Source organism: Alligator mississippiensis, chromosome 10, assembly GCF_030867095.1.
Source record: "Alligator mississippiensis isolate rAllMis1 chromosome 10, rAllMis1, whole genome shotgun sequence".
NCBI lineage: Eukaryota > Metazoa > Chordata > Crocodylia > Alligatoridae > Alligator > Alligator mississippiensis.
The window spans coordinates 28409743-28423963 of NC_081833.1; the positions used below are offsets into that span (position 1 = coordinate 28409743).

The following is a 14221-nucleotide window of genomic DNA, read 5'->3' on the forward strand; positions in this document are numbered from 1 at the left end:
CTCCCGCCTTGCACTGGTCCCAGCCCCGCACCACCCAGGGACAACTCAGGGTGGGTGCGGGGGTCCCGGGGCTCCATCTCCTGCAGCCCTGTGGCACAGCTGAGGCTCCTGGTTTCAGGCCCCCCCAGGCAGTGCGGGGCTGGGGGGCAGTGCCAGGCAATGACCACAGGCACAGTGGAAGGAGCGGCCGCATGGTCCCAGCAGGCTCTGGGCCCGGCTTGACTCCACTCCCTCCTGATCCCTGCCCGGTCCCAGCCTCAGCCCCACTTGGTTGCTTAGTGGTTATGCCACCTGCCTGGGGAACCCTGGGCCAGATCCTGGTCCACCAATTAGGCATTTAAGTGGACTTAAGCGTCTAAGTGAGATTCTGTTCCACCCCACTTGAGACCCAGAAAATCCCATTAATGATTTACATTTGGAACAACCACCATCTAACCCTTAAGATGGAGTTACAAAAAAGCAGCAGCTACTTTCTATATTAACAGTTAAAACTATTTATGAAGAGGTAAAATCAGTGTGTGTAAGTATCTAAAAATGAAGTTACATGGCTTTCTTTGTACTGTATAGGCACACAGACTGAAACAGGATTTAACTCTTGGATTTTCAGACTCCAGTGGATATGCTACCTGGTACTGTGCCAGGTAAAATACTGCTCATAATTAATCCCACTAAACCTTCCCAAAAACTCCCTCAGGGAAAGCTCCTTGGAAACAAATTTTACCTTTTATAGATTGTTGGTTCCGAGATACCTATGGGCCAGTCCTGTAAATGAGCAGTGGTATAGCTCTAAGTAACTACTCTCCTGCTGAAGATGATGGGCAACTGAAGTTTATGAGAATTGGCAAGGCAGCTATAGAATTTCAGCAGTGAATGTATATTATTGTGACACTGTCAGAGAATGGAAAGAGATCCGGATTCATTCTTCCAGCCAGGCTAGGCTTGACCTATAGCTCTGTAGCCAAAGACCAGCTATTGGTGAACATACCAATTCCTGTCTCTGTTAAAGAAGGAAACAGTCTGCTAAAGCAGCTTATGCATGTTGTCAGATAACTTGTGCATGTTTTTCCTTCTTTGAGTTTATACTCTGACAGACTCTTATTAATGGGTATGTTTGTGTCCTTCCCTCACAATGATTTTCCAGCAGAAGGCAGGGTAGATGTTCACCTTGTAGACTGAAATATAGAGTGAGAGCATAAACATTTGTGAACTCAAGCTCACTTCATCAGATTCTGTGAAAGGACAGCATAGAGCAATGTACAAAGTAGAGTAAGTGATTTGAATACAAAAAATGGGAAGGGAGGAAAGTGGGGAGAATGACAAAGCTGAAAGAGGCATACAAGCAAAGAACTCATAGAAGCAGAGGGGTCACACACAAGCTCATCCAGATAATGGGATAAAAATCAGTAATTCTTCTTTAAACTGTACTTAATCAAGTTTGACAATGATTTCTTGTTCTGCAATTTCCTATTAAAACTGTTTTTTAAAATTTTGTTGCCTAAGAACAGCAGTTCTAAGGTTAGCGATGGAAGATCCAGGGAAGTGAAAGTGTTCTGCCACTGGCCATTTTGTCTTTCTGAAGTTGATGTCAGATTGGCATTTGTTCATTCTTACATGTAAAGATTGTCCTATCTGTCTGCTGTGCACAGGAGATGGGCATTGTAAGCAGGATATGGCTTATATAATGTTAGTAGACTTGTAGGTCATGGCGTATATGTTGTTGGCAGATTTGCAGGTGAATGAGCCTCACATGTTTTACTCCTTGTTTTTCAGTCCAGTGATTATGTGATCTTTACTGATGTGGGGGCACTGCAGGCATTTGTGTCCATTACAAGGCTTGGTGCCTTGGTGAGGTTAGGAGTGAACTAGTCTGTTGCTTGAGAGATGCCCTTTGAGACAGGGGATGATGTCTGTAAGCCAGGACTGGTTTCTCCCCCACGGCTACCTTGAGATGGTCATCCTTTTCCAGGAGGGGTTGGAAGTCATTAGCAATGTGTCTGAGATGTTCAAGTTGAGGCCTGTAGGTAACAAACAGACATTCTATTGTCTTTGCCCCAGGGTTGGTATTGTAGCAGGTTGGAGTGAGGTTTGAGTCTGGCTTTGTTGATTTGAGTGTCTACGTTTTTGGGATTGTACATAAGAGCTGTCATTTACTGAGTCAGACCACAGGTCCATCTTGCCCAGTATCCTGTGTCACACAGTGGCAGAGAGTGAATGCTGAAAGGGAGAGTGGACTGGCTATGACCAGGGTCTTTTCTATTGTTCCTCTCTCACTTGTAGACTCCAGCATTTAAGGTCTAAGAAGTTCTGATTCAGAGGCTGTATCCCTAACTCCTATGCTCAATAGCTACTGAAATAACTAGGAAGCCCTGTTCCAGATCCCTAAGATACATATCCCAGTTGGTGGAATCAGAGCAGATATGGTTGTAAAGTAAAGTTTGGCTGGAGATAATGTATCTAGTGGTATGCTTAGACTGCAGGTTGGTAGCTTGAAGGTAGTTGGTTTAAACAGGGACTACAGATTCTTATCCTATCACCTGGATTAGCTTCTGTGACCCCTTTGCTCCTGTGGGTTCTTTGCTAGTATGCCACTCTCAGCACTACCTTCCTCTCTCCACCTCCACCTTTTGTATTCAGATCAGTCACCCCAATTTGTACACAGCTCTATGTTGTCTTTTCACAGCATTTGATGACATGAACTTGAGTTCACAAAAGTTTATGCTCCATATACATCTCGGTTAGTTTATAAATTGCAGATCTGCCCTGCCCTCTGCCTGACTTCCGACTAACATGGCTAACTACTTTTCTCTTTTCAGCAGGTGCACCCACAGTCCTGGGCTGCCAATTAGAATCACTGTTGAAAAATCAGTTTCAGATAGGAGTTTGAAGTGCACAGAAATGTGCTCCAGACTTAATGTTCTCTTTTTAAAAATACCAGCAGCAGCTGCCTCTCTGGTGTCAAGAGAGGAGCAATTTGCACCTTTCCTATCGATCAAATTGTTCCGAGAGTCACTAATGCAGAGTCAGGAATCTGAGAGCAATATGCTGTGCCTTCCCAGCAGCTTCTTCTGTCAGCCTGTGGGAATTAATTATAGTAAAGCTTAACAGGGCAAATCAGTCCAGAAAGATTTGCAAGGTTGCTCTCCCTGTTAAACTGTTCGACAAATCACCATGTTGTAAACAAACCAACTGGATCTAAGTAATAGTGGCCACTGCTGTTAACCCCCTGCAGTCAATACACTGGGAAGTCTGTGGATAAGGAGCTACTTTTCACAAGGTGCCAAGCTCTTTCAGCTCCTATTTAGAGTTGGTGATTGAGAGTATGTGGGACCTGCAAACTTACACCTCAAATGAGAGTCTTATAGGCTAGGGCCAGGCATTCAAAAGTCTGAGCTTGAATTGATTCAGTCTTTCCAGGTTAATCTAACTTGCAATGCTTCAACTGATTTGGAGGTGGATAGACATTCCCTTTACATTCCAGAAATGCAGGCACATGCCTGCAGTGGATCAGGCTAGAAGCCGGACGATGATAAAGCAGCCCTCCCGTCTCTTCCATGGGGCTGAGCTGAGGCGGGGTGTGGCCAGGCCCTGGCAGGACTCTCTGATTATTCCCCCACTACAAGCAGCCCAGCAGGGAATGTTTATCACCCCTAACTCAGTGTTTATCAACCCATTAAGAACACAAAGCCTCTCTCCATTAACTAATGGAGCTTTTCTTAAACAGCTTTTCCAAGGAAGGACATTAAGTTACCTGTTCATTAGCTCCAAAAAGCCTGTCTGTTTTTGTCGTCTCCCACAGCACGTGCTGTAGCCAGCATGTGGTATGCTAGCTAATGCTGAGGTATCTGCGTAATGCAGGGGTCCTGGTTTTCCCTGATAATTGCAAATTCTCTGACAAAAAATAGCAGATTCTCTGATAACCCCCCCAAAATCCTTGATTAAAATTAATGGCCCTCGACAGCCCTCCCTGGCCCTGCTGGTGCCCCTCACTCCCCCCACAGCCTCCCCAGCCATGCTGGTGCCCCTCACTACCCCAACAACATTCCCCCAAGCCCCGCAGACGCACACATTCAGGCACAGACACGGACACATGCCCCAGCAGGTAAGTGTGTGTGGGGGCACAGGGTGGGGTGGGGCAGACAGGTAGGAATGGAGCACATCCAGCAGCATGGCGGCAGCATCTCCCTTGGCGCCATCCCATACTTTCCTTCTTTCCCGGGGGGGGGCACGCTGGGTGCCATCAGCCCCAGGCAGCACATCACGGCACTTCCCCACCCCTCACCTCAACTCTCCGTGACCGATCCCAGAAAAAGGGCCAGGAGAGCAAAGTGCAATGGTGCCCTTCTGCAGGCCGCACACACACCACCCGGCCAGACGGGAGGGAGGAGGGTTCACACGCAGCAGCCGCCACTGCACCACCACTGCCACTGTCGTGCCCCGCACTGCCTTCCCTCAGCCACCATCTGCTGCCAGCCAGGCACTCTGCAGGAAGGCAGCGTGGGGTGCGGCAGCGGCAATGGTGGTGCAGTGGCAGCCGCCACGTGCAAACCCCAGCTTCTTGCAGTGTGCTGTGTGGGGCTGACAGCATCTGGCGTGCCCTCCTTCTCTCCCGGAAAAGAAGGAAAGTATGGGAAGGCGCCAAGGGAGATTCTGCCACCGTACCCCCGGGTGCGCTCTATCCCCGTTCACCTGCCCACCCAGGCTAAGGGAGGGGGAGGTGTTGGGGAAAGCCCCACATGGAGTACCTGCCTGGCTGCTGGCACATGGAACCGAAGTGGCTCTATCAGCCTGGCTGGGCTCAGAGCCTCCATGTGTGGCTTCTTTTAAGGGCAGATAGTGCTGCTCTGGTTCCAGATGTGGCCACTGAGTGGGCAGTCCATGTCTTCCACCAACACCTCCCAGCTCCCTAAGCCCTGATTCAGCTCCCTGCAGGAATGCCCGCCAGTGGCATGCAGAACTCGAGTGGTGCGGTATCAGCCCTTAAGGGAAGCCGCACATGGTGCTGTTCACGGTCCATATGCAGCTGGCTGGGCACTCCATGTCTATCACCAACACTTCCCCACTCCTCAGCCCCCAGCCACTGCATTGGATTTCTTTTTGTTTTTCTTTTCTAGCAGGGCCAGACTCACCTTGACAGCATCCCTTTTACAGAGATCCCACCGTAGAACTGAATAATGGTCCCAAAAGCATTCAGTCAGCATCAGTTCTTTCCAATTAACTTTTCAGTGTAGCAGAGTAAGCAAAAAAAGGAGTTTCCAGCTGCTGTGCACGCTGCAGTTGGACTAGGCAGAGGTGCATGGATCTACTTAATTGTCAGTTATTTATAGAAACAGGGAAGCTGAAGGGGGAGGAAGTAGCTGTGTAACTGCCCCCCCAACACATCTAGTGCTGATGCAGGATATCCAACAGTGACCTTGTTTGTATCATGGTGTCTTGGTCAGACACTGTCTATCAATCACCCAGGAGGGGACAGGCATTGCAAAATTAAAGTCTACCTGCAAGGGCAGAAATTTAAGAAGGCAGAGAAGTCATTTTCCTAACCTCAGTTCTCTTGTGAGACACCTGTATTTAGCTAGTTAGCACCATTGAATCTGTGATGAATGATACACTAGTAGCATTGAAATAGACCACAGCAGCAACCTTCCCCTACTTTTGCACCTCCAACAAATAGATCTGTTATTTGTCCCTTGTGTCTCTTCCTTCTTGTTTTTGCTCTTGCATATTTCATAGACATTAGGGCTGGAAGGGAGCTTGGAAGATCATCAAGTCCAGCCCCCTGCCCCAGGGACAGGAAGTCAGCTGGGGTCACAGGATCCCAGCAAGAAAAGCATCCAGGTTTCTCTTGAAGGTGTTCAAAGTAGGTGCTTGAACCACCTCCACCGGCAGGCCATTCCAAGCCTTGGGAGCTCGGACAGTAAAGAAGTTCTTCCTTAACTCCAGCCTGAAATGGTCTTGCAGGAGTTTATAACCGTTCGACCTTGTCATCCCTTGGGGCGCTCTGGTGAACAAAATTCCCCCAGATACTGGTGAACACCCCTTATAAACTTATAGGTGGCCATCAGGTCACCCCTGAACCTGCGCTTTTCCAGGCTGAAAAGTCCCATGGCTCTCAGCCTCTTGTCATTGTCACAACCCAAGGGTGTGATTTTTGTTTGTGTGTGCTTCGGCACTGCTGAATTATTTCCCACCACTCGTAGCTTTCTTTGCAGGGTGCATTTCTTAGTTGCAAAAAGAAGTGCACGCTGCAAGGAGCTCCCGCCATTTGTATTCAGATTTGTGCCCCACTATTGGCCAGTTCTAAATTATTCCCACGTGGCGGCTAGCGATTGGCTTGCTAGCCGTATAAGAGGCTTGAGCGGTTTCTGCCCAAGTTGGAGGACTCCACAACTATCAGGAGGAAGAGAACTTCATGTCTCGTGAAGATCTCTAAGCGCTGTGGAGCCTATCGGACCCAGCGTGTATCTCAAGAAGGCTATAGGGGTCTGATCAACCTCTCGCCTCTCCCCGTCGCCGCCTGATCCCTCGACGTACCCTTCCCTGCGCGCAAGTTCCATGGAGCCTAGCAAACTTCGTGTGAGTGTATCCAGAGCTCTGTCCGGGTTCGAGTCCTGCAGGTTTATTTTCCCGTCGCTGAAAACCCATTGCGATGTACTCTCGTGTTTTGCATCTTCCTGTCGCCGAAAACCCCCTGCGACGTACTCTCGTGCCCTGCAGGTTCGAGCTTTGTTTTGTTTTGTTTCGTAACTGCAACTCAAGCAAGTTTTCCTGCCTGCACCGCGACCATCTTCGGTGTAAGTAAAATAATCTTAAATCAACCACTAAGCGTCTGTGCCTAATTCTAGCGTGCCGCCTGCCTTCCCCGACCCGGCGTGTCCGGGCTGCTGGCCACAGCCCACCGCGCGAAAAACTCCCAAGGGCCTCGGACCGCTCCCGGCCCGCACAGTCATAAGGTCTGTTTTCCTGACCTCTGATCATGCACGTGGCTCTCCTCTGGACTCTCTTAAGCTTCCCCACATCCTTTTTTAAGTTGTGGAGCCCAAAACTGGATGCAGTACTCCAGCTGCGGCCTCACCAAGGCTGAGTACAAGGGGAGAATGACGTCCTGGGATTTGCTTGAGAAGCATCTATGGATGCAAGCCAGTGTTTTGCTTGCTTTACTGGCTGCAGCATCATATTGAAGGCTCATGTTCATCTTGTGGTCAATCCTGACCCCCAAGTCGCTCTCGTCCGTAGTGCTAGCCAGTGTAGCACTGCCAAGCCTATAGACATGCTGCAGGTTTTTCCTCCCAAGGTGGAGAACCTTGCATTTTTTGGCGTTAAACACCATCAAGTTCTCATCCACCCATTTGTTGAGCCTATCCAGGTCAGCCTGGATTACCCCCCTGTCCTCAGGTGTGGATGCTTTACTCCAAAGTTTGGTATCATCGGCAAACTTGGCCAGTCCACTTCTGACTCCAATGTCCACATCATTAATGAAGAGGTTGAACAAAATAGGTCCAAGGGCAGAGCCTTGAGGGACCCCACTGGTCACAGGGCACCATGACGATTGACTTCCGTCAACCACCACCCTCTGGGTCCAACCAAGAAGCCAATTCCCCAGCCAGCGGATCGTGGTGGATCCAAGGCTGCAGTTGGCCAGTTTTGCCAAAAGGTGATCATGGGATACCAGATCAAAGGCTTTTTTAAAGTCAAGATATATGACATCAATCTCTTCCCCCTTGTCCAGGTGATAGGTCACCTGGTCATAAAAGGAAATGAGATTGGTCAAGCACAACCTACCTGCAACAAACCCGTGCTGGCTGTCCCTCAGGGTGTTGCCATCAGCCAGTCCATTAAGGATGGCCTCCTTGATGATTTTTTCTAAGACTTTCCCCAGGATAGAGATCAGGCTGATGGACCTGTAGTTTGCCAGAACCACTTTCCTCCCTTTCTTGAAGCTAGACACCACATTGGCCTTCTTCCAATCTTTGGGCACTTCACCGGAGCACCAGGAGCTCTCAAAGATCCGTGCCAGGGGCTGAGCTATGATGCTTGCCAGCTCCTTGAGTACTCTGGGGTGTAAACTATCAGGGCCGGCTGACTTGAAGGTGTCCAGCCTCTCAAGCTGTTACTTCACAAGGTCAGCATTGATGGAGTGCAAGGAACCACCCTTGCTTAGGCATCCCTGTCCCGTAATGGGCAGGGGCATCCCATGGGACTTGCGAAAGACTGACGCAAAGTACCCATTTAGTAGGTTGACTTTTTCGTGGGCGTTGGTCGTCAGTTGTCCCATCTGGTTTATCAGGGGTCCAATGTTGCCCTTGCTTTTCCTCTGGCTCCCCACATATCTAAAAAAGGACTTATTATCTTTGATACTTGTGGCCAGTTGGAGTTCCATGACAGCCTCAGCTTTCCTGGTTTGCTCCCTGCAGGTCTGGACCAGTGCAGAATATTCCTCCTTGGAGGTGGATCCCGTCCTTCATCCTTTGTAGGTCTGTTTTTTTTGACGCAGGAGGACTGCCAGTTCCCTGGAGAGCCAAGGGGGCTGCTGTGCCCTCTTGCTGCCTTTCCTCCGAGACGGAATAGCTTTAGCTTGTGCATCTAGGATCGCTCCCTTGAGGAGCAACCACTCTTCCTGGACTCCCCTCCTTTTGGGATCATGGTCCCTTAGGGCCTCACTGACAAGTCTCCTGAGCTGGTGAAAGTCAGCCCTCCTGAAGTCGAGGACCCCTGTATTGCTGACTGACTTGACAGCTTTTCGGCGGATGGTGAAGGCGATCTGCTTGTGGTCACTGTCACCCAGCTTCCCTTCAATCGTTAGGTCACTGATTAGGTCGTCCCCGGTTGCCAGCACAAGGTCAAGCAGTGCTTTGCCTGTTGTTGGCCCATAGACTTCTTGAGTCAGATAGAGCTCATCTACGCACGTGAGGAAGCTTTGCGACCTTTCGGATTTGGCCGAGCGCTCTTCCCACGAGATGTCTGGGTAGTTGTAGTTTCACCTGAGAACAAAATGAGACCCAGACATAGATCAGGGTGGGCAAAATACAGACCATGGCCTGGATCCAGCCTGCCAACAGGTTGGATCCAGCACACAGGCGGGTGCCCACCAGTTGATTGTATCCAACCTGCAGCTGCCCCTATGGCACTCCACATAGGGATGAGCCCTGCCTGCTTCCACCCAGGGCAGCACACGCCACACTCCCACCCGTGCCTGCTGACTGCCCTGACCCTGGCCCAGTGTGTACAGCTTCTTGCCAGGCCTGTCCCTGGTGTGGCTGCAGCTGCCAGGGTACTACTCAGCTTCCCCCTGCCTCCAGTGGCTGTTCCTCCTCCTGCTGCTACCCCTGCTGTGCTGCTCCAGGCAGCAAATAGCACAGAGGAGTGCAGCAGCCATGGGGACATGGGCATTACAGACCCAGCCAGGTGGGGGGGGGGGAAGCTGCAGCTGGGCAGCTCCAACCAGAATGTTTGGGGCTCCAGCTCCTGGCCACCTTCCACCCACTCAGTCTCTTGCAGATAGCTGCTCATCATACCAGGAGGGTGGAGTGCATAGATGGCAGCCAGGAGCTGGAGATGGAGTCCCGTGACTGGAGCAGGAGCTGCCCAGTTGCAGCTTCTCCCCTGCCTGGCTGGGCATGTGGTGCCTGGCACATGTCCCCATGGCTGCCATCCTTTCCCACACTACCTGCTGCCCAGAGTTGTGTAGCAGGGGAAGGAGGAGGAGCCACTGGAGGCATGGAGAGCCGAGCAGTACCCACGCTGGTGCAGCCTGACCAGGAGCAACTGTGCAGGGCCATTGGCAGGTGCAGGCAGGAGTGCAGCATGGGCTGCCCTGGACAGGAGCGGGTAGAGCTCAGCCTCATGCAGAGTGTCACGGGGGCAGCAGTGGGGTGGACTGCACCTGTACTGCACTGCCTAGGTAAGCTCTGCACATGCCTCCTATCCGTCCCGCACCCTTCACCTGGTTGGAGCCCGGGACCTCACGCACAGGTAGCTCTGCCGCCTGCCCGCCCTCCTTCCCCCCCCCCCCCCCCAATGCACCCCTCCACACCCCCGCGCACACTATATAGAAGAGGAAGATTTTATTTTGAGCTATTATGCAATCACCTGTATATACACTGCTCAAAAACGCATGAATGAGGACAAAAATGATTTTTCGAAATAATTAAAATATGTTATAGTAGATGCTTGATTTTAGTATGTGATTTGTTTTTTATCTATGATTTGTTGAAATAATATCTTCTGAAAGATTTTATGTGCACGGCCCTCAACAGCTTACCAAAATGTGTTAAGTGGCCCTCCAGGTGAAATAATTGCCTACCCCTGGCATAGATTTATCACTCACTGTAAGTAGCTGGAATTCAGGGATAGCAGCTCTGTAGGTGATTAGGAAGGAGAATGAGCCATTGTTACTTGAATCTTACTGGAAGGTTTCATTTCATTGTTGGAGCTCTGGAGTCTGTCCTAAATTCTCTATTTTCCTGTAGCTGTTTAATTAACTCTTCTTTACACTGGAGAATTGCTCCAGTTCCAGCCAGCAGCACAGCTACACCAGAACAAACCCCTAGTGCAGATAGACAAAGTATATTTAGACCAGTACCAATTAGTTCTGTTTGAAACTAAAGTAATTTATGGAGGTGCAGATCATGGTATCGGGCTATTTTGCCCCTCTACACAAGGGCTGCATCTATGCAGCTATACTGATTGCTGTCCCTTGAGGCATATCTTCAGGGAGTACAGTGCCCTAGAGCAGTGGCAGGCAACCTTTTAAAGCTCTGGGCCTGAACAGCTTGGCTCCAGTCCCACATGGGCCAGATGGCTTCTGCAGCACATACGCAGCAGGGGGCTTTCCCTGTTCCTGCCCCAGTGCCAGGGCCAGACAGCTGGGAACTGTTCCACGGCTGCTTCTCCCAGGCCCTGCTCCCTGCATGGGGTGTGAATGCAGCGTCCAGCTTATGGGGAGCTGTGCCTGGGCCGGGCAGTTGAAAGCCACTTCTGCCCCACAGCTGGAGGCACAGAGGAGGGAGGGCAATGGAAGCAGGGATGGAAAAGTGGCAGCAGCGTGGACTGGCTGGAAGCTGCACTCACACTGCAGCCAGGGGAGACTAGGGGGTGAGTGGAAGAAGCAGCAGCAACAAGGGCATTGCTGGAAGTTGCCTGCGCATAGACAAAGTCTGCAGGCTCTGTGGGCCAGATCCAGTGGCTCCATGGGCTGGATGCAAGCCTTGAGCCTTATGTTGGTAACCCCTGCCCTAGAAGGAGAATTTTGCCTGGTGTCACACATGTTAAGTTCAATTAAGGCACTACCTTTCCTCTAGATAGGTTTGGTACCAGGTTTTCAAGCTGTTTTACCTCCATAGCTCTTCTGTCCACTGATAGTATCTCACCTCTGCCCCCTGACTGAATTGTGTGCTCAGCTTATTAACCTTCTACACAGCATGGGCATATGTCTGTGATCGCAGGGGACTGGACCCAGTCACCTAGGAGTACTGTGTAGTCCTGCTTTCCTAAGTACTGTGTCAGCATTAATGGAGATCTGGTGCTTGGTACCCTCTGACTTCACATGGCCTTGGATTGAAGTAGGTATTCACAAAGCTGTGCCCTGAGCTAGACTGATGGTGGCCTGTGTATGAGTATTCAGAGTTGGGGTGCTGAGCAAGCTTGGTCCCTCACTGAGTCTGGCAATGACTGGGGGCCATCTGTGTGTTCACTGAGCGATCCCATCTTTCTAACACTGACAGGGAAGTCCAGCCCTCACCAGGAGTATAGTGTTGTAAAGAAGGAAGCAGGTGCCAAGGCTTGCTGTGACAGTATCTGTATCTCTGCATGTGGCTAAGAATACAACTAGAAACAGTGAGTGCGTGTACATGAAACACTGACAGTGCAGTAGCCAAAAAATGCTGCACAACACAGCACAGCATCACAACATGGATGGCGTAGTACACTACTGCTCAGTATTATTAGGCTTCTGCACAGTAGTGTCACCTAAAAGATGTTCACTGGCACTACGACACAGTAAATCTGGTTACTGCGCATTTATTTAGTACTTGTTAATACAAGTACTAAATAAATGCACAGTAACGACTACACAGTAGCATCTTGTGTATACGCACCCAGTAAGTCCATAGTGGCTTCCGAGATCTAGGTCTAGTTGTTCCCAATTCATCAAAGCTGGGTTGTTCAAAGTCTCCAAGCTCTAGTGATGCAATTCAGAGTGCATGATGCTGTACAAACTTTCCTGCTCTAACTTAACATTTGAACTGAATTGAGACCATAGTGAGCATAATTTACTGTTTCAGCAGATCCTGACCTCACTTTCCTCCTAATACAATAGCAGGAGCCTTCCCTAGCTACTTAGTGAACAATGGGCATTGCCACAATGCCATTTTAAACATGGCTTTTTGCAGCTTTGACCTGTAAAATGATAGAAAAATCCAAACTCAGGTGTTCACATGAATGACTAAAAGAGGAGCTGGGATTAAAGAGGCCTGTTTGTTTCCTCTGGGCAGTTAGAGTTTCCTTCATCTCTGAATCTCCAGTCACTGTAGGAATGTTTAGAACATGATCATTTTCCAGGGACTGAGGTTCCAACAGTCAAAAACAGGGGTCTAAAATGACCATGAAGTGCCTTCATTTAGGAGACCAAGAAGGTGTCAGTGTAACAGCAAAGTGGGACAGAAAGTAGGCACTAAAATAGAAGATCATTAAGCACCGACCTTGGTATCTTTGCTAGAAGCCCATTGCTCAGCCACAAGTGTTGGGTGTTTAACTCTGTCTTTCCTTTGCCCACATTAGGTAAACTTCAATGAGCCACTTTCTATGCTGCAGAGGCTGACTGAGGACTTGGAATACCACGAGCTGCTGGACAAAGCTGTCAAGTGTGAGAGTTCCACAGAACAGATGTGTTTTGTTGCTGCATTTTCAGTGTCTTCCTACTCAACGACTGTCCACCGTACAGCAAAGCCATTCAATCCTCTCCTGGGAGAAACGTATGAACTCGACCGACTAGATGAATTTGGCTTCCGTTCGCTCTGTGAGCAGGTACGGTCAGTGATGGAAGGAAAGGAATGGCTCTTCTTTTCAGCCTGATATCAGAAACACCACCACATTCTTCAAGTGTGTACAAAACAACTGTGCCATGTGGGCTGCTTCATTCCTCAGGAAGCTCTACTTAAACTAGTCCTGCTTCTATTGAAAGTAGTTAGTGTTTTGCTGTTGATATCAGTAGGAGCAGCAACAGATTCCACATAAGTGGAAGGTAAAAGCAAAATTAGTGTTCCCCAATATAACAGAGTGAAAATGATGAGTAGGAGGGGGTGGGATAGGAGCCTTTACCAAGAAGTCAAATCCAGAAGGAGACCTGTCAGTCTTAAACAGATGGACATGTGTAACAAACTGTGCCAGCACCAGGTATGGGACAAACTTACTCATGGAGCTTTGCAACTAAGTAATTCTGAATTGTACACTCTTTTAAGTCATGATTAATGTTTGATTCTGAATACAAAGAACCCTAGTGAAAGGATGGCCCTGGTGAAAGGATATGTTTCATGATTCTTCAGAAACTAACATCAGGATAAGGTCTTTTTCCCCCCCAGTCTTCTATTAAATCTAATGCAGAACTAGAGGTTTCTTTTATAGAACATAAAAATGGAGGCATTTCCACCATCGCATAAAGCCAGCTGCAACTCCAGCTTCTGCTCCTAGTATCTGATAGGAGCTCTCGTTCAGTTCCTATGGGTTGGCACAGCACAAGAGTGACTTTCAAGAACAAATGCTGGCTTGTTTGGTGACCCTTTATGGAGGCTAAAGGGATCCCAGGAGTTTTGCCCTGAACCACAAGGATGGACTTTCCCCCTGCTCTGTGTGTGTGTTCAGTAATGCACAAATAATAGGATTTCTGTTTGCATGCTTATATGACAGTTTTTGAGCTATATAAGTGCCAAAAATCCCACACGTGGAGGTAGTGATTCTGTTTCCCTTGTAGTGTGGATGTGTAAATGTGCAAGTGTAGACTGAGCATGTTCACTCAGCTACATACTAGACCAGCATGAATGCTGCTATGTACATGCAGATGCATCCATTGTGAATGCCTAGTCCCAAATGTACAAGAGGCCAGAAACCCTTGACTAGCAGGTATTAAAGGATGGGAATCCTCCCATGTTTTAGCCTCCGTGGCTGAGTAGCTGAGTCATTAAAGCATTCACTCAAGAAGCTAAGAACTAACATTGTAGGTCTCCACTATCCA

The 14221-nt window shown here is 49.2% G+C and overlaps 1 protein-coding gene across 4 annotated transcripts in view; it reads left to right on the forward strand.

Annotated features, from left to right (window-relative positions):
• The window catches only part of OSBP2 (oxysterol binding protein 2), a 346797-nt gene that overhangs the window by 311829 nt on the left and 20747 nt on the right, over positions 1-14221 (forward strand). For all 4 annotated transcript variants that reach the window (XM_059713604.1, XM_059713605.1, XM_019493722.2 and 1 more), the window contains one exon: positions 12772-13017. In XM_059713604.1, the coding sequence (XP_059569587.1) occupies positions 12772-13017 (246 nt within the window). The remainder of the gene's footprint in view (positions 1-12771; positions 13018-14221) is intronic.